The 20782-nt window shown below is 37.3% G+C and overlaps 1 protein-coding gene across 20 annotated transcripts in view; it reads right to left on the minus strand.

Annotated features, from left to right (window-relative positions):
* LOC100063282 (E3 ubiquitin-protein ligase ARIH1) overlaps nucleotides 1-20782 on the minus strand; it is a 188252-nt gene that overhangs the window by 24800 nt on the left and 142670 nt on the right. For 8 of the 20 annotated variants that reach the window (XR_011425444.1, XM_070233818.1, XM_070233823.1 and 5 more), the window contains 2 exons: nucleotides 2495-2574; nucleotides 415-478 (listed from right to left, as the gene is read on the minus strand). Coding sequence is in view for 15 of the 20 variants with exons in the window: in XM_070233818.1 (XP_070089919.1) it covers nucleotides 415-478; nucleotides 2495-2574 (144 nt within the window). In the remaining 5 variants the exon portion in view is untranslated. Of the gene's footprint in view, nucleotides 1-414; nucleotides 479-2494; nucleotides 2575-3001; nucleotides 3076-10320; nucleotides 10649-14099; nucleotides 14146-20782 lie in introns of those variants that run through there. The other 12 variants (XM_070233875.1, XM_070233878.1, XM_070233876.1 and 9 more) reach the window with 6 other exon arrangements.

A 20782-nucleotide genomic window follows, 5' to 3' on the forward strand; every position in this document is an offset into this window, starting at 1 on the left:
GGACCTTGAAGGAATTATGTTAAGTGAAATAAGCCAGATACAGAAGGACAATCTGTGTATGACTTCGCTCGTATGAAAAATTTAAAAATGCAGACAAAGAGAACAGATTAGTGGCTACCGGGGGAAAGGTGGGGTAGGGGGTGGGCACAAAGGGTGAAGGGGTGCACTTACAACACGACTGACAAACAATAATGTACAACTGAAATTTCACAAGATTGTAACCTATCATTAACTCAATAAAAATTAAATTAAAAAAAAGAATTATGTTCCAGTTTCAAAAAACAATAATACTGAATATGATCTCGTGGAACGTTTATTCAAATTTAAATATTTCATAATTTGTTTGCTCTATTTTCCAGAACCTAGGTAAAATGTGCATTTCTCTACCAAGAAGAGAAGAAATATATGTCTTACCTTGGACATAGATAGCATATTCACATAACCCTTGAGTCTCCTGAAGCTGTTCTTTAATAACAGCCTGGAAGAACAAGAAAAATACTTCTGAGCAGTGGTTAAGTATCTTGAAGTATTTTTAAGAAAAGGTAGACATGGACAAGGAGCATATGTAAGAAATCTAGGACACTAATAATTACTAATAAAGTAGTTTATTCAGAATTTATTTTTAAATCTCAATTCTCATTATGATTACTTATTCTAGAACAGGGGTCAGCAAACTTCAGCCCACAGGCCAAATCTGACCCACAAAGCCTATTTTTGTACAGCTCTCAAGCTAAGAGTGGTTTTTATATTTTAAAGGGTTATAAAAAAAATAAGAGAAGATAAAGAATATGAGACAGAGACCATTTGTGGGCTGTAAAGCCTAAAATATTTACCATCTGGCTCCATATAGAAAAAGTTTGCTAACTCCTATCTAGAATCTAACTAGGCAAGCTAAGAAAAATATGAAAAGATTCCCAAGCATCATTGTAGATGCTAAGGGCTCTCTGAAGAAGAAAATATAGGGTCTACCTTTCTACTATGCTGGGCTAAGCCCAGGATGTTATAGGAGTTCAGAGGAGAAGCAACTGATTCTAACTTGGAGAATCGGGGAAAGCTTTTCAGAGTAAACAGTTTCAAATATTCTGTTGGCAAGGGGTGGAGAAGGTGAGGTGGTCAAGAGACCAAAGAAAGAAGGACTTCAAATGCCATGCTAAAAAGGTTGAGAGCAATGGGAAAATCTTGGTAAGGTTTATGCAGGAAGTAACCTGAATCTGCTCTAGAAAAATTATTTTTGGAGCATTGTTGAAAACAGATGGAAAGGAGGCAAGATTAGAGGCAAGGCTGGTATAAGAACTCTTGTGGTAGTTTAAATAAAAATGATGGGATTAACTAAGGCATGGAGAGGGAGAAAAGTGGATAATTTCGAGAGATAGTAAGAGAAGATCTCCAGAACTTGATGATTATCTATATACTATTAGGGAAAGTGGGTCAGGGGATTCCGACACAAACACTGGGGGAATGATGGTACCTATCCCTGAGACAGGAACAGGAAAAGGAATAGGTTTGGAAGTAAGCAGATAAATTCAGCTACAGAAAAGTTGAATTTGAAATACCTGTGAAGCATTCAGTAAGTATCAGATTGGTCTGAAGATCAGGAGAAAGTGTGTGGAATGATCAGAGAAAGGGGTCAAGGATAGGACTTAGAAACAGCCCCAAATGTTAAGAAATAAGCAGTGGAAGAGAAGCCAAAATAACAAAACAGAGAAAGTGGTCAAACAAAGGAAAAAGGAAACAAGAAAAGGATAATATCAGAGAAGGGAAGAAGGAAACCTTTCAAGATTCAAACTGGTACTGCTACTAAACTTTGCTAGTTCTGTGCATTGCCATAGGTACAAATGCCAGGGGTATAAATTTAAAACCACAACCTTAGAAGCATTACAATGCTCTGAATGACAAAAAGACAATACCAAGGATATATTTTGAATGTTAATACTACTGTCTGCCAGCAAGTATGTAACATATATAGTATGTTACCAAAGATGCAAACAGACAGAGAAAGGAAATACAAACAGGTTTTAAATACACAAATGATGATTAAGTTCACTATAATAAGAGAATTTTAAAATAAAACTCAATGAAATACCATTTTTCACCTATCTAGGGATCAAAAAATTAAATACTATGCTGTGTCGAACATCTGCCCCCCTCCATGAGACCAAGAAGTCCCAGAGAGTGGCTGCTCCTTCAATCTAGTCTTGAAATGAGAAGACACATGAAACACAGCTGAACCTGACCGACAGCCTGTAGTCAAACCTAGCCAACCCACAGCCAATCTGAAGGCCCATGAGCAATAAACAAACGTCTGTTGTTGGAGGCCACTGAGATTTTGAGGTTGTTTGTTAAGTAGCAGTATCATAGCAAAAGCTAACCAATACACAAAGTGTGGGGAAACAGGAATTCCATACATTATTAGTGGGACATGAACTCCCACAGACACTGTTAGTTGCCTAACCAAAGCCTGCTTCTTATTTTCTCTATCATTGCAATCTCTTACCTTGCATGCTTCATAATCCTTCCGGATATAGTGGAGATGTATCAACCAGTTCTGCTTCTCCAAAATAGGAAACTCTGGAGCTGGGTAGCACATTTTGACAAAATAAACAACATAGTCATTGTTAGATTTTCTCCTTTAGCAGTGTCCTCATGCCTAAACTATCCACAAGCATATCGCCATTATTACATCAAATTCTTCATGCTGCTGATTATAAGAATATAGTGCATCAAAAATGTATAATTATTATTTGGGGCCGGTTCCGTGGCCGAGTGGTTAAGTTCACGCGCTCCGCTGCGGCGGCCCAGGGTTTGGATCCTGGGCGCGGACATGGCACCGCTCGTCAGGCCACGCTGAGGCAGCATCCCACATCCCACATCCCACAGCTGGAAGGACCTGCAACTAAGATATACAACTATGTACAGGGGGTGTTTGGGGAGATAGATCAGAAAAAAAAAAAAATTTTTTTTTAAAAAGTATAATTATTAAACTAAAAGATACTTGTCCTACCATTACACATTGAATATATGCTTCTCTTCAGTTTTTATGGCTTATACTGCCAGTTTCTCAAATGATGACCTGGCCTGAAAAAAAAATAAAATCATTCTTTGTTTCTTGTCCTGTCTCTCATCCTAGTTACAGAGATGAATAAGAAGACTTTCTAAAGGATATTTCAGGACTGTTACTAACAAAATCTATATAACATAATGTCACATCTGATAGATCAGAGGACCAAAACTAGTTAAACACAGTCTTAGCAATAGCTCAAAAGTGAAACATTACATTGTTGCCCAGGTTTATGAGAAGTCAACAATGAAAAAAACCTATTTGAGTCAATGAAAATGATTTATGATAGAGAAACCACAAAATAAGCTACTATCCCTTTGAATTCAGAAGTTTAAAATACAAATAAAAATTCATTAAGAAATTATTTTTCTATGGTAACAAGGAGATGGATTCACACCAAGTTCAGAACAGTGGCGACCTCAAGGAAGAGATGAATGGGATCAGAAAAAGATAAAAAAGAGACTTCAATTCTTTAATGTTTTATTTCTCAAAAAAATAAAAAGCTCTAAAAGTATACATGGCTAAATGGTTTTATTTATTAAATCTGGCCAGTGAGTAAATGGGTGTGTGTATTTTTTAAGGCACTTTAATATATGAGATATTCGCTGATTTTTAAAAATGTAAAAGAAAGGGTACAGCAGGGGAAGAGACGGAAATGATTTGTCATCATTTGTGATCATTCTGTTCTAGAACCTTAGGAGATACAACAGAAAATGTAACACTTATATGTCCATAACACAGCAGGAAGGAAAAAAAGCTTACTGTGACCTAGAGTAAATGTTGCCAGAACACAAAAATTAAGAAAGTAATACTACTTACTCCTTCCCAAGAATAGGAAATATCAATGGAATTTGTAAGATGAAATTATGACAGAAAGAATAGATATGATTTTATATGCTAGAAGGAAGAAAAAAAGATAAAATGTTAAGCAACTGACTCTTCATCTTCCAATTACCCACATTCTCTGAGTGGGACGCTACCTTTCTTCTAGTCAGCAAGGGCCTATTTCACATTCTTTGATGACTTTTGTTTCCTTCCTTCTCTTTCCCCAGGCCCAATCAATCATCATATCGTAGCCATTCATGTTCTGCCTAACCACTTCCAGAATTAAATTTTCTACTAAAGGCCATACAAATCATCAAGTTTAAAGATGTGTGTGTGCATGTGTGCGTGTGCATGTAAAGTGAGTAAAGAAATACACCATAATAAATAGTTCTGAGAGAAATAGTTTACTGAGTAATCATGGACCAAGTCTCAATTGTATGGTCTACTCCTCTGTCACCTAACCGCTAGAGTGAGAGAGGAAAAGAGGAGACACTGAACCCCTTGAGTTTATAATATCACTAAGTATCATTGCTTCTACAGTCTAAAAGACAAAATTTATAAAATGAAAATTTGATTCTTGCCTATTATTAAATTCTCACAATAAAAGATAAGTCATTATTTGTGTTCCCTGGGTGAAGAATGGAGAAAATAAATGTTTCAATTTGTAAGGTAGCTTAAGGGCCCAGAGGCTCATGAAACAGAGCCCTAGGGATTAGAAGAAGGCATGGCACCACCAAATCCAAGTGCTTAAATGTCAGTGCACACTCCTGAAGATGTAGTTTGTCTAAAACCTAAAAGAAATTTAGCTTCATCAAAGACTTCAGAAATCACTTCAGGGCCTCATAATTATCCTATTACTAACTGTGTGATCTTGCAAATTTGCAATTTCCTCGTCTATAGAGCCTCATTCATTCATTCAACGAATATTCACTGAGTGCCTACCATGTGCCAGGCACTGTTCTAGGCACTGGGAATAGAAAAGTGAACAAAACCGACCCCCTGCTTTCAGGAAGCTTCAGAGGGTTGTAAAAAAGACCTTGTTCCCACACACCCCTTCCACCATCATCAATGAAGACAAGGTAAAGTCTTTCAACTGGTTGTAAAAAGACCTCATTCATATCCCGAGCTCCCACACTGCCCCTTCACCATCACCAAGTGGTGGGGTGAAGGAGGAAGGCTCACAACCTGGCAGCAATATTCCCTTGGCCCTTCTCTTCTCCTACCCTCCTTCTACTCTTTTGTGATATCTATTCTCCCTTCCCCCCTCTAAGGATGCACCAGACTTACATCTTAAACAATTCTATAACTGAATAAACATGCCATCTCAAGAATTCTTCTCCCCATAATTTGCCCTAGGTGCTAAATTCTCTTAGGAATGGCCCTAACTCAAACTTTCACATTAAACTTTGATTACTGCTAGGGTACAGCATCCTGGATATATGAAGGCTGAGTAGAAAATTACTGTGCTTTGAATTTCTAGTTGAAAAATTTTCTAAAATGACTAAGGCTTTTGTATGTACACTATAAACAAACCCTTCTTCAGTAAAGGATCTCTTCCAGGACTAGCAGACACGCATACAGACATTTTACATGTAGAATTCCAATCTTGATTCACTACCAGCTTTCTACAGGACAGAGAGCAAGTTATTTAACTTCTCTGGACCTCCATTTTTTCTCCCTATAATTTTCACTGGAAAATTATGAAAAATCTGAAAGTGGTCATTCAATAAATGCTAATTTCCTCATGTTGTAATAGGAACTATAACACTTTTCTACCTCAATCTACTATTTGGGACATCAAAAGACATAAAAAATCTTGAATAGAACATAAATGTAAGACATTTTTATTATTTATTATCACTTTGAGCTCTGTGCCAGTCAGGGTCTAACAAGTAAACATGGAAACCACTTGAGGATTTAAAACAGAGGGACTTCAATGCAGTGAAAAGTGATGGAAGAAATGAGAGACCCAACAGGGAATGGTGAGACAAATCAGAGGTTAGCATGGGAGCAAAAAGCCACTACCCTCTATAGGGTGGAGGGAGAAAAAGAGAGGAAACATTTTGCTACCAGTATCCAAGGCTGAAGTTACCTGGAAGAAGCTGAAAACAAGATGGTGTGACGGGCAGAAGAAACAAAAGAGATGCTTCCAGAGACCACCCCACTCCTCCAACTTCCCCAAGCAGAGAGAAAGAGGGGAAAGCACTGGCTTCTCCTTCTTCCTGCCCTCCAACCTCCTGCCAGTTCCTCCCATTTGTTAATCCAGCCAGAAACTGCTGACACAAGAGCCTGAGAAGGAATGAAGCCTGCAAGGATCAGCTCCTCACAATATACAGCACAGACAGGAAGTGTAAGGAATGGATCCGACGGCAAACCGGCCCAAGATCAGCAGAAACATCAGTTCTGTTCAGGAACATAAATGATGATGGAGGAGGAGAAGGAAACTGGAATAAATCAGTACTCACTCAAGGATACATGCTACAAGCTGCCTTTTATTATTATTATTATTATTATTATTATTACTAAATTGCTTGCTATCCAACTTGTTTGCTTCTCATGAGCTTAAAATGGGATGAGGAAGAAAAAGTCATATAAAAGATCAATTATGGCTTTACTACATATCCTAGATTATTTAAAATTATTTTACTAACTCAAATCAAAACAATAATTATATTTTATTCTTTTTAGGGGTACATGGGTATGTATCCCCTCATATATATAGCAGTGCCCCCTTATACGTAGGTTTCACTTTCTGCAGCTTCAGTTACCTGTGGTCAACCACAGTCCAAAAGTATTACATGGAAAACTCCAGAAATAAACAATCCTTACATTTTAAATTGTAAGCCATTCTGAATAATGTGATGAAATCTTGTGCTGTCCTGCTCAGTCTCACCCAGGACGTGAATCATCTCTTTGTCCAGTGTACCCACGCTGTATACGCTATGCTCCCGTTAGTCACTTAGTAGCTGTCTCAGTTATCAGATCAACTATCACAGTATCACAGTGCTCATGTTCAAGTAACCCTTGTTTTACTTAATAACAGCCCCAAAGCACAACTAATGCTGGCAATTCGAATATGCCAAAGAGAAGCCGTAAAGTGTTTCCTTAAGTGAAAAGGTGGAAGGTCTCGACTTAACAAGGAGAGAAAAAATCGTTCACTGAGGTTAAGATCAACCGTAACATTTATTACAGTATATTGTTATAATTGGTCTTAAATTTTATTATTATTGTTGTTAATCTCTTACTGTGCCTAATTTATAAATTAAACTTTATCATAGGTATGTTCATATAGGAAAAAACATAGTGTATATATAGGGTTCATTACTATCCGTGGTTTCAAACATCCACTGGGGGTCTTGGAACATATCCCCCATAGATAAGGGAGGACGACTGTACTTATGTATATGACTTTACTTACACATACTTATTTATATGATTTACTTATATAATATGTAATTTGTTTATATATATATATTTGATATATATCTATATCAAAGTGTTTTCTCCCCTATTATTCCACTCAATGTTCCCATGAGGCTAGTGAGTGATGTAATTCAACAACTATTCTACACTATAGATGAGGAAATTAAGACTCCAGAGGTTAAGTGATTTGCCCACATTCAACAGTTAATTAACAGAAGAGGCAAGACTATAACTCAGAACTTCAAGGTTACTCATTAAACTTCACCAAGTTTCTGCCCAATCATAAAGGACTTTCCAATTTCAAAATTTAAGTGTTTGTGCTCTCAACTAGACATAACTTAGCAACACAACAAATAATGATTTTAAACTTTTTCTATTATTAAAAAAAAATGCAGAACAGGACTTTCAATATATTAAAGTAGTAAGATTTTCAAATTTAAAAAAAAATAACTACAGTTGGCCCTCCACATCCATGGACTCAACCAATCTAGGATCGAAAGGACTAAGATGGTTGCATCTCTACTGAACATGTACAGACCTTTTTCCTTGTTCTTATTCCCTAAACACATTATAGCAACTATTTACATAGTGTTTACATTGTATTAGGTGCTATAAGTAATCTAAAGATGATTTAAAGTATGTAGGCAGATATGTGTAGGTTATATACAAATACTACGCAATTTTATATAAGGGACTTGAGCATCTGTGGATTTTGATATCTGAGGGGGGTCCTGGAACCAATCCCCCAATGGATACTGAGGGACAACTGTTGTTGGGGTTTTTTTTTTTTTTTTTAAAGATTTTATTTTTTCCTTTTTCTCCCCAAAGCCCCCCGGTACATAGTTGTGTATTCTTCGTTGTGGGTTCTTCTAGTTGTGGCATGTGGGACGCTGCCTCAGCGTGGTCTGATGAGCAGTGCCATGTCCGCGCCCAGGATTCGAACCAACGAAACACTGGGCTGCCTGCAGCGGAGCGCGCGAACTTAACCACTCGGCCACGGGGCCAGCCCCTGTTGGGTTTTTTTTTAAGTACACTCTTACAGTAAATCAAAATTGAAACGGCACAGAGAGTTTTAAGCAAAAGACCCTCTCCAGTCCTCCTCTTCACTAGAGGTGAACAGTTTCTGGAGTCTTTTCTAAGGAATTTCTATGCACATATAAGCATATGGGCAAATGTACACGTGTACATGTACACAAACGGGATTATATTAAACATATTTGGAAACTGTTTTCATATCTACTGAACCTAAATATATCTTTCCCGCTGACCCAGCAATCCTGCTCCTAGGTACATATGTCTACCCAAAACACATGTACAAGACTTCATGGTGGCATTATGCATAACATCTTAAAATGAAAGTATCCCAAATGCTCATCAAGAGTAAAATAAAAAAATTGGGGTATAGCCCCACAATGGAATGTTATACAACAACGAACAAAACAACCACTACTACACGCAATAACATAGATGAATAAAACAAACATAATTTAGAGCAAAGAAGTCAGATATAAAAAAGTACATACTGAATGGTTCCCTTTATATTAAGTCCAAAAGCAGGCAAATTTGATCTATATAATAGAAGTTAGATTCGAGTAACCACCTTTGGGAGGAGTGGTAGGGGGCATGAGGGAGGCTTCTGGGATGCTGATAATGCTCTTTATCTTAATCAAGATGGTGATTACATAGATATGTTCACTGTATAAAAATTTATTGAGCTGTAAAACTACAACTTATGCACTTTTCTGTATGTATGCTGTAGGTCAATAAAGTGTTAAGAACCAAATTAAACACCTCAACGAAAAAAATTAATTTTTGCAATATCAATGCAGAAGAGAAGGGGGCACACAACTAAGTGTGAGGGTAAAGGTCAAGATTTCCTAGACAAGACACAAAAGACATTAATCATAAAAGAAAAAAATTAATAAATCAGTCTTCATAAAAATTAAAACTTCAGACAATCAAAAGATGCATTAAGAAAGTGAAGAAGTAAGACACATGCTGGGGAAAAAAGTTTACAGTGTATATAATAAACAAAGGACTTGTATCCCGATAAGTGAAGAATTCTTACAAATCAATAATAAGAAAACAAATAATCCAATCTAAAAATAGGCAAAAAATTTGAACATTTCTTTCACAAAAGGGATGACCAATAAGTATACAAAAAGGTGTTCAACATCACTAGTCATCAGGATAAAGCAAATTAAAGTCACAATAAGACACTACAACATACCCACCAGCATGTCCAATGCGAAAATGTCTGATAGCAGCAAATGTTGGTAAGAATTTACAGGAACCAGAACTCTCATACTTGCTGGCGGGACAGTAAAATTATACAACCACTCCGAAAAACAGTTGGGCAGTCTCTTATAAAATTAACACATACACTTTACATATGACTCAGCAACTTCACTACCTAAGTACTCGCCAAAGAGAAATGAAAACACATATACACACACAAAGATGTCTAAATGAATGTTCATAGAAGCTTTTACATAGTAGTCAAAAACTGGAAACAACACAAATGTTCATCTGCAGGAGAATGCATAAACACACTGTGGTATATAGATACAATGGAATATTAGACAGCACTTTTAAAACTAAACTGATACATACAGCAACATGAAAGAATCTCAAAAACATTATGTTGAGTAAAAAATGCCAAAAGCTAAATAGTACATACTGTATGACTCCCGTTGTATGAACTTCAAGCACAGACAAGATTAACTATAGGGACAGAAATCAGAATGATGGTCCCCCTAGGGAACTCAAGGGAGGACTGATTGGAAAGTGGCATAAGGAAACTTTCTGGGTGATGAAAATGTTTAACTTGATCTGAATGATCATTACGAGCATATATATTTATCAAAATTCAAGAGTTGGGAACTTATGATTTGTAGATTTTACTAGCACTAGGGAAAAATAGGACGTATACTACCTTCCATAGTAGTATAATGAAAGTATAATAACGTTAAATTAAAAGTTAACATTGTTCCTCAAATAAATCAAACAATTACCATATGATCCAGCAATTCCACTTCTGAGTATATTCACCACAGGACTGAAAGCAAGGAGCCCCTTTCTGTAGTTGCCACAAGGTGCTGATCCTTCCAAGGAAGCTGGGGCCATGCTGGGGTAAGGCTCTCACTTCATCCTGCGGATAGTGCTGAGCCTGGCAGCCACCAGCCTGGCACTTTCACCTGCATCATCCGGCATGAAGATGATGTGATGGTCATGGAAGATAAGATCAATGCTCTTCGTAAAGCAGCCAATGTATATGTTGAACCTTTCTGTCCAGGCTTGTCTGCAAAGGCTCTGGCCATCATCAACATGGGGAAGCCTCACCTGCAATGTAGGGGCTGTTGGACCTGCCCAGCAGGAAGTCCTGCCCCCTCCACCACTGCTGCCCCAGCTGAGGAGAAGAAAGTGGAAGCAATGAAAAAAGAACCTGGGGCCGGCCCGTGGCCAAGAGGTTAAGTTCTCACACTCCAGCTTCTGCGGCCAAGGGTTTTGCTAGTTCAGACCCTAGGCATGGACCCAGCACCATTCATCAAGCCACGCTGAAGCAGCATCCCATATAACACAACTAGAAGGACCTACAGCTAGCATATACAACTATGTACTGGGGGGTTTCGGGGAGAAGAAAAAAAAAGATTGGCAACAGATGTTAGCTCAGGTGCCAATCTTAGAAAAAAGAAAAAGAAAATGGAAAAAAGAACCTGAGGAATCCAATGACAACACGGGCTATGGTCTTTTTGACTAAACCTCTTTTGTAACATGTTCAATAAAAAGCTGAATTCTTAAAAAAAAGAAAAAGAAAGCAGGACTGAAATAAATACTTGTACGCCAATGTTCATAGCAGTGTTGCCAACAATAGCCAATAGACAGAAACAATCCAAATGTCCATCAATGGACGAATGGGTAAACAAAATGTACTATATACATACAATGGAATATTACTCAGCCTCAAAAAGGAATTAAATTCTGACACATGCTACAATATGGATGAACTCTTAAGACATTTTTGCTAAGTATAATAAGCCAGACACAAAAGGACAAACATTGGATGATTCTACCTACTATATGAGGTACCTAGACTAGTCAAATTCATAGATACAGAAAGTAGAACAGTGTTGGATAAAGAAAATGTGGTATATATCAATATATACATACAATGGAATATTATTCCGCCAAAAAAAGAAAGAAATGCTGCCATTTGTGCCATGGATGGACCTTGAGGGCATTATGCTGAGTAAAATAAAGTTAGAGAAATATAAATATTGTATGATTCCATTTATAGGTTGAATCTAAAAAAACAACGCATAGATACAAAGAACAGATTGATGGCTGCCAGAGATGGGGTTGGGGGTAGGCAAAATGGGTGAGTAGGGTCAAAAGGTATAAACTTCCAGTTGTAAGATAAATAAGTTCTGGGGATGTAATGTACAACATGGTGACTAAAGTAAACAATACTATTATATATTTGAAAGTTGCTGAGAGAGTAGATCTTAAAAGTTCTCATTACAAAAGAAAATTTTTTTAACTATGTGAGGTGACAGATGTTAACTAAACTTATTGTGGTAGTTATTTCACAATATATACATCTATCAAATCATCACGTTGTACACCTAAAACAATACAATGTTATAAGTTAATTATATCTCAATAAAACTGGAGAAAAATAAAAAGGGAAAAGAAAGTAGAATGGTGGCGGCTGGGGTAGGGAGGAACGGGGAGTTATTGTTTAATGGGTACAAAGTTTCAGTTTGGGAAGATGAAAAAGTCTGGAGATGGACAGTGGTGATCGTTGCAGAACAATGTGAAGGTACTTAATGCCACAGAATTATACACTTAAAAATGGTCAAAATGATAAATTATGTTATGCATATTTTGCCACAATAAAATACCACCAATGCTAAACTCACTAATTTAATCAGTGGAGTGGGAGGGCCAAAAGTCAGACTACAATAGACCAATAGACTAAGAAAACAGAGTTGAAAACATGGAAACAACTAAGATAAACTATCCTTTCAGAAAGCAAATCAATGAGGGGCTGGCCCCATGGCCGAGTGGTTAAGTTCACGCGCTCTGCTGCAGGCGGCCCAGTGTTTCGTTGGTTCGAATCCTGGGCGTGGACATGGCACTGCTCATCAAACCACGCTGAGGCAGCGTCCCACATGCCACAACTAGAAGGACCCACAACGAAGAATATACAACTATGTACCAGGAGGCTTTGGGGAGAGAAAGGAAAAACTAAAAATCTTTTAAAAAAAAAAAAAAGCAAATCAATGAAAGTCATTCACTACCACAGTAGAAACAGGGAACTGAGATAACTTTATCAAAGATACTGTGGGAGCAATTTCATGTGAATTGTTAAGTTGAACTAGATAACATCTAAATTACCTTCCAACTCTACAATTCTGTACACACAAGAACTAAAACATAGGGAAAGGAAAACATATTAACGAAGTCAAAAGCGTGTATCTATAAGATCATTACTGGGAACCAAATATATAGATGGTAATTAGTCTGTAGAACAAACCGCTATATATAATATAAGAAATGACATATTTCTAGAGTATCTGTAACATTCCCAATCTCCACAACCTTTAAATTCTTTAAGAATTACTGACATAGGGGGCCTGCCCTGAGCATAGTGGTTAAGGTCGCACACTCCACTTTGGCAGCCCAGGGGTCATCGGTTTGGATGCCAGGTGTGGACCAACCCACTGCTGTGCTGTGGCGGGCACCCCATATTTAAAATAGGGGGAGATGGGCATAGACGTTAGCTCATGGCCAATCTTCCTCAGCAAAAAGAGGGGGATTGGTGGCAGATATTAGCTCAGGGCTAATCTTTCTAAAAAAAAAAAAAAAGAGAGAATTACTGACATAGGGGCCAGCCTAGAGGCATAGTAGTTAAGTTCACATGCTCTGCTTCAGTGGCTCAGGGTTCATGGGTTTGGATCCTGGGTGTGGATCTACATACTGCTTGTCAAGTCATGCTGTGGCAGTGTCCCACATACAAAATAGAGGAAGACTGGCACAGATGTTAGCTCACCAACAATCTTTCTCACCAAAAAAAAAATATAAATAAATAAAACCAAAATTTAAAAAAGTATAAACAAACAAAAAAGAATTACTGACATAAAAAATACACTATAGAAACAACCCAAAAGTCCATCAAGAGATAAATTGATAAACAAAATGTGGCATATAATAACAATGGAATGTTATTCAGCCTTAAAAAGGCATGAACTCTGTACGACATGTTACAATATGGATGAACCTTGAAAGCATTATGCTAAGTGAAATAAGCCAGACACAAAAGGACAAATATTCTACTTAGATGAAATATCTAAAAGAGACAAATTCATGGAGACAGAAAGTAGAATAGAGGTTACCAGGGGCTAGAGGGGAGGGGGAAATGGGGAGTTATTATTTAATGGGTAGACAACTTCTGTTTAGGGTGATGAAAGTTTTAGAAATAGATAGTAGTGATGGTTGTACAATATTGTGAATGTAATTAATGCCACTGAACTATACACTTAAAAATGGTTAAAGAGGTAAATTTTATGTTATGTATATTTTGCCACAATGAAAAAAAACCTCTTCTATTAAAAAATGGTCAAAAAGCAAACTTCAAGCTGAGATCAAGTTTTTCACATGGTAAGCACAGGGTCTCAGGTTGTAGAAAAAACTCATCCTGGGCTATAGCCACCTCAAATTAGGAAAGGTCTTCAATGGAGACTCTTTTAAGGAAGGAAATATACCCAGGAAGTAAATCAATTTCACTCACCTCAATGATGGATAAGGTCCTCAACTGAAGGCGAGAAGAAAGTCACCTGAGGTCATATCATGGGGAGAAATGAAGAGGACTTCAGTAGCCCCATGAAGGATATATTTTCTCAGAAACATCAAGTAGTTCTGATAAACAATTCCAAATAAGAAGTTGCTTGTTCTTGAAAAAGTCCTGATATATTTGGACAAAAATCCCAAATAGAAAGTTGTTTATCCTTTCCACAGTTGGCATTCACTACCCTTAAGACTAGAGTCAAGCTAGGATATGGGCCTCTCAAGTTGAGGAACGAAGGGGAGTGGGGGGTGGGGTGGTTGGGAGACAACATCTAAATCCAAACTCAGAATTTCTCAGTCAAAATGCCTTCTACTGCTGCTTGTTCAAATCGAGTCTCTCTCCTTGCTAATCCAACTTCTGTGTGAATTCCTCATGTTCAGTTGCCAACTTCCTGCTTTCTACTTTCAAGTATCCTACTATTAAATGAGACCAGTGGTTCTCAACCAGGAACAATTTTGCATACCAGGGGACATCTGGCAATATCTACAGATGTTTTTGGTTGTCACAACTGGGTGCTACTAACATCTACTGGGTAGAGGCCAGAGATGCTGTTAACATCCTACAATATATAGGACAGCTCCCACAACAAAGAATTATCTTCCCCAAAATGTCAACAGCGCCAAGGTTGAGAGAATCTGAACCAGAGGTTAAAAAGACATCTAAGGATTTCACAGAGAAATGTGAAAGCTTTCTGTTCAAAATACCACTTTGATTTTTAATTTGTAAATTAAAGTTCATTAATCCTTAAGGCTGATATTTTTCCTGTTTTCTTCATACTTCCCTATATTTTCCAAATTTCTATAAGGATCTTATATTGATCTTGTCTTCAGAAAATCATAAACATATTTTAAAATAAAGACCATTACCCTCCCTTTTTCTGTAATAGTCTATTTGCCTAAAAACTATTTTCCTTCAGGCTGGCTGTGTCTTTATGTTTTCTACTAACATTTTATCCATTATTGTTCTGTATCTGGAGCAGGAGTGATCAAAACTTGAGTCTGCTGCACCATCTTAACTGAAAACCCAGTATGACACCAGAATGCAAGAGAAATTACTGAGTACTATTAAACAAAGTTTTATACAAAGCAAACTATTTTCTGATATCCCATTCTTCAGGTCAACCAATTTACATACCTGTACAACATAAAATGTGTGATTCAGATATTCACACTATCTAAATAACAAAAATGTTTTTATCATAAAAGGTAGAGGGAAGTGAAAGAGAAGAAATCAGTAACAGTACTACAAGCAAAGAGTAAGAATAAACACAAGGAAAAAAAGCAGAGATGGAGCATATGACGATGGAAACAGAAGTGAGTTGATTCCTAAAACAACACTGTGGGCAAGGCAGGACTGTCTGACAGTCCCTGTGCATCCTCATTTGCTCCTGTATCCTTACAATACTTATACCATTTGCTTATCTTAATGTTTGTCTGTGCTCTGCAACCAGTAATGATTATCCTTGACTCCTCAAAATTTACTCCATATTAGTTGATTAAACTACTCAATGGTAATCCTATCTCCTTTGTCCATGATTAACAAGCCTATCAATTTGGTCCAATGAAAAGAGTATTACTAGGAGGTTCTGGGAAAAAAAGCTTTCTTGTTTTTAAAAAAGAACCATGGGAAGCCAGATCTTATCTCTGGCAGTAGAAAAATGGAACCTGAATGCCACTGGTAGCTATAATTCAGGAAAAGGCAGGTAGTGGGCAGAGGAGTAGAAAGGCAGAAAGAACTAAGCTTTCATATATCACCAACCCCAGAGCCCACTCTTAATTTAGGGCTTCCTCTTACATAAAACAATATATTTCCTTATTGTTTAAGCCTCTTTTAGTTGGATCTTCTGTGGTTTGCTGATGAAAGCAACTCAGCTAAAACAAGTTCTGAAAAAGATGTACATATCCTTCATACAATCCTGTGTTTCACATTTCTTACTTTTGTTATATTGTGCACATCATAAAAAATAATAGAGAAATGCTGTAGGTACTCCATATTGATAGCAGCTCAACACAGGTTGACATACGGGAAGCCATATCATAGAAAAGAAACCACATTGTAACTTTGAATGACCTCTGACTAACTAACTCAGCTGGATATGGACCCTCCAGGAGATCCACTGGCTCTGTAGATTTTATAACACCCGCTTGTGTATGTACCTCCCAGCTTCGATAAGATGATAACTTTGTTCTTTTAAGTTCCTTAGGAATGTGATGACTCTCAGACAGAGTCTATCTGGTGTGATGAGTCTCAGTCTGTAACACCAGAGGGTCATCATTCCTAACTCTTTCCCCTATAACCCACTGGCCTACCCTAACTGCTTCAAGATTCTGTGCCCCCCTTAAGATGGTTCCTTAGGATGCTAGTCCACCATCTTCTGATTTGCTAGCTTACTCCTTAATAAAATGCCCTTTCTCTATCACAATATTGCCTCAACAATCGGCTTTTGTCTTGTGGCAAGCAGATCATGCCCCTTCACATGGTAACAATATTAATGGTAAGAATACAGGGGCCAGTCGAGTGGTTACATTTGTGCGGTCTGCTTGGGTGGCCCAGGGTTTTGCTGGTTCGGATTCTGGGCGCGGACATGGCACCGCTCATCAGGCCATGCTGAGCCGGCAGCCCACATAGCACAACCACAGGCACTCACAACTAGAACATATAACTATGTACTGGGGGGCTCTGGGGATAAGAAGGAAAAAAAGAAAAGATGGCAACAGTTGTTGTTAGCTCAGGTGCCAATCTTTAAAAAAAAAAAAAAAAGAATATAAATAGCCATTCTGGAAAGTAACTTAGCAAAATTATTAAAATTTAAAATGCACATATTTTGTTCCCAGCAATTCACAATGACTCCTGTTCAAGAACGTCTATTACAGCACATAGTAATGAAAAATTAGAAACAATATAAATGCTATCAAAAGGAGAAGAAACTGTAATATATCCATGCTACAGAATATTATATTTAAAAATAAAGAGGAGCTCTTTACCTATTGACATGGAAAGCCCTCCAAGATATACTGACGTAGCAAAATATGGTATTTACCATTTACATAAAACACCCACATAACAGTAAATTATATATTCCTATTGCTATGTATATATACACATACATACACAATAAAAAGTCTGAATGAAGCACACTAACTGGTCAACAGCGATTACCTCTGGACTGGATGGTGATTTAAGGAGTATTTTAGTTTTCTTGAGGTTGTTCGAACTTTTTATAACAAGAATAGATTCATATATGCCTGGTGTATTTAAAATATTTAAGCAGTTTAAAAATAAAATAAAATCTAAATATCTAAACTTATAAAAAATATACACACTCACTATAGAAGTTTTTAAAATACAGACAGGAACAAAAACAAATTTAAACCCTCCCATGTTCATACTACTTACAGATAATCATGGTTATCATTTTACCATATTTCTTCCCAATCTTCTTATATGTGCATGTTAAGTGAGATATTTATGTACAATTTTAAATCCCGCTTTTTAAAAAGACGCACTATTTTAAATAGTTGCATAGTATTTATTTGCATGAAAGAAAAATCACTTAGGCTTGTGTTATTCCTGAATGTGTCAGTTGTTTCCAGTAAATCACTACCATAAATAATCTGCTAATGAACATCTTTGCTTTTAAAAAATATCTTGCACACGTTGAGGATACTTTATTAGAACAAATCTTAGAACAGGAGAACTAGGTTAATCAACATGAACATTTAAAGTTCATGATACTTACTGACAAACTTATTCAGAAGTATTGTGTCAATCCATACCTGCATATTTCTATGCACCAAAGGGTGCTTAACATGATAATTTTTAAATAATAAATAACTTACTCATCACTCTAGTTCCACATGCTACTTAAGACAATGAGGGGAAAAAAGGATGACGCTTAGCTAAAACTTTAATTCCAAAATTAAATCAAGACTAGACTCTCAATTCCTTTAAATCTACCTTCCTTTCAGACTAAGGAGAGAGAAAAGAATGTTGAAAAAGACTTTTTTTTTTAACTGAATGGTACTGAATAAGGTTCTGAGTCAAATTTTTCAAGAAAATGGTGAAATAATTGAAGCATACATCTCTTAAAGAAAAAAAAAAAAAGACATGAATTAATCACTGCTCAAATAAGCCTAACCTCAACAACAAAAAGACAGACTACCCAATTTAAAAACAGGTAAAGGCTATGAACAGACATTTCTCCAAAGAAGATATACAAATGGCCAATAAGCACATGAAAAGATATGCACAACATCCTTAGTCATTATGGAAATGTAAATCACAATCACAATGAGACACCTTTTCACACATACTAGGATAGCCATTTCATTTTTTTTTACGTATGTTTTTTAAAGTATACTTGCTTTTTTTTTTTTTTTTAAGATTTTATTTTTTCCTTTTTCTCCCCAAAGCCCCCCGGTACATAGTTGTATATTCTTTGTTGTGGGTCCTTCCAGTTGTGGCATGTGGGACACGCCTCAGCGTAGTTCAATGAGCAGTGCCATGTCCGCGCCCAGGATTCGAACCAATGAAACACTGGGCCGCCCACAGCGGAGCACGTGAAGTTAACCACTCGGCCACGGGGCCAGCCCCTAAGATAGCCTTTTTTTTTTTTTTTTTTAAGATTTTATTTTTTTTCCTTTTTCTCCCCAAAGCCCCCCGGTACATAGTTGTATATTCTTTGTTGTAGGTCCTTCTAGTTGTGGTATGTGGGACGCTGCCTCAGCGTGGTTTGATGAGCAGTGCCACGTCCACGCCCAGGATTCGAACCAACGAAACACTGGGCCGCCTGCAGCGGAGCACGTGAACTTAACCACTCAGCCACGGGGCCAGCCCCCCTAAGATAGCCATTTTAAATAAAAGCAGCAGCAGCAGAAAATAACTACTGGCAAGGATGTGGAGAAACTGGAGCTCTTGTACATTGCTAGTGGGAATGTAAAATGGTGCAGCGGCTAGAAAACAGTTTGGCATTTCCTCAAAAAGCTAAACATAGGTATGTTTATGATCCAGCAATTCCATTCCTAGGTATATACCCAAAAGAAATAAAAGCAGGAACTCAAACAGAAACTTGTACACTAATGTTCACCGCATTATTCATAATAGCCAAAAGTTGAAAACAATCCAAATGTCCATTAACAGATGAATGGATAAACAAATTATTACATACATACAATGAAATACTATTATTCTGCCTTAAAAAGGAATGAAGTTCTGACACATGCTACAATATGAATTTAAATTAAACCTTTAAAACATTATGTTAAGTATATTATGCCAGACACAAAAGGACAAATATTTTATGATTCTGCTTATATGTGCTGACCTTAAAAAACGGCCAGTTACTCAAAAGAAACTAGAATCAAAACAAAGAGACAACTCACCAATTGGGAGAAAATATGTGCAAATCATATATGTGACAAGGGGTTAATCTCCATAATATATAAGGAACTCACACAACTTAATAAAAAAAGAAACAACCCGATCAAAAACTGGGCAGAGGATATGAACAGACATTTTTCCAAAGAAGATATACAGATGGCCAGTAAATACATGAAAAGATGTTCAACATCACTAATCATCAGGGAAATGTAAATCAAAACTACACTAAGATACCACCTTTCGCCTGGTAAAATGGCTATAATCACTAACACTAAAAATAAGAAATGTTGGAGAGGGTGTGGAGAAAAGGGAACCCGCCTACACTGCTGGTTGGGAATGCAAACTGGTGCAGCCACTATGGAAAACAGTATGGAGATTCCTCAAAAAACTAAAACTAGAACTACCATACGACCCAGCTATCCCACTATTGGGTACCTACCCAAACAATTTAAAGTCAACAATCAAAAATAACATATGTACCCCTATGTTCATTGCAGCACTATTCACAATAGCCAAGACATGGAAGCAATCCAAGTGTCCATCAACCAAAGATTGGATAAAGAAGATGTGGTATATATACACAGTGGAATACTACTCAGCCAGAAAAAAAGACAAATTCATCCCATTTGCAACAACATGGAAGGACCTAGAGGGAATTATGCTAAGTGAAATAAGCCAGACTGAGAAAGACAAACACCAGATAATTTCACTCATATGTGGAATATGAAACCCACGGACACAGAAAACAGTTCAGTGGTTACCAGGGGAAGGAGGTTGGGAGATGGGCACAGGGGGTGAAGGGGAGCACTGATGTGGTGACAGACAAGAAACAATGTACAACTGAAATCTCACATTCATGTAAACTATTATGAACTCAATAAAAAAAAATCCAGTTATTCCTCCAGCAAAACTAAGTTTCTTCAGGATCAACAAAGAATTGCAATTCAGTGTCTGCAGCCAAAGTGAGCCACTGTACAAGTCCTGAGCAACAAAGGGAGGAAAAACTCTTCACAGAGGGGGAAAGAAAGGGGATTGGGAGGCTATTGTAAACAAAGACCCCATGGGAGGAGACTGGGAGTTGAAATGTAGTGGATTTTCATTGGCTGAGTTGTGACTGTCTCTCATTGGCTGACTTTTCTGCTGGTCAAGAAGAGAGTCTTTCTTCTTCCTGTTCAGCTATGCTATCTATGTAGGGCAGGAAAGTTTCCCCTTCTGGCTTCCCAACTACATTTTATATAAAGTTTCTG

The sequence above is a fragment of the Equus caballus genome, chromosome 1, assembly GCF_041296265.1.
Source record: "Equus caballus isolate H_3958 breed thoroughbred chromosome 1, TB-T2T, whole genome shotgun sequence".
NCBI classification, from domain to species: domain Eukaryota; kingdom Metazoa; phylum Chordata; class Mammalia; order Perissodactyla; family Equidae; genus Equus; species Equus caballus.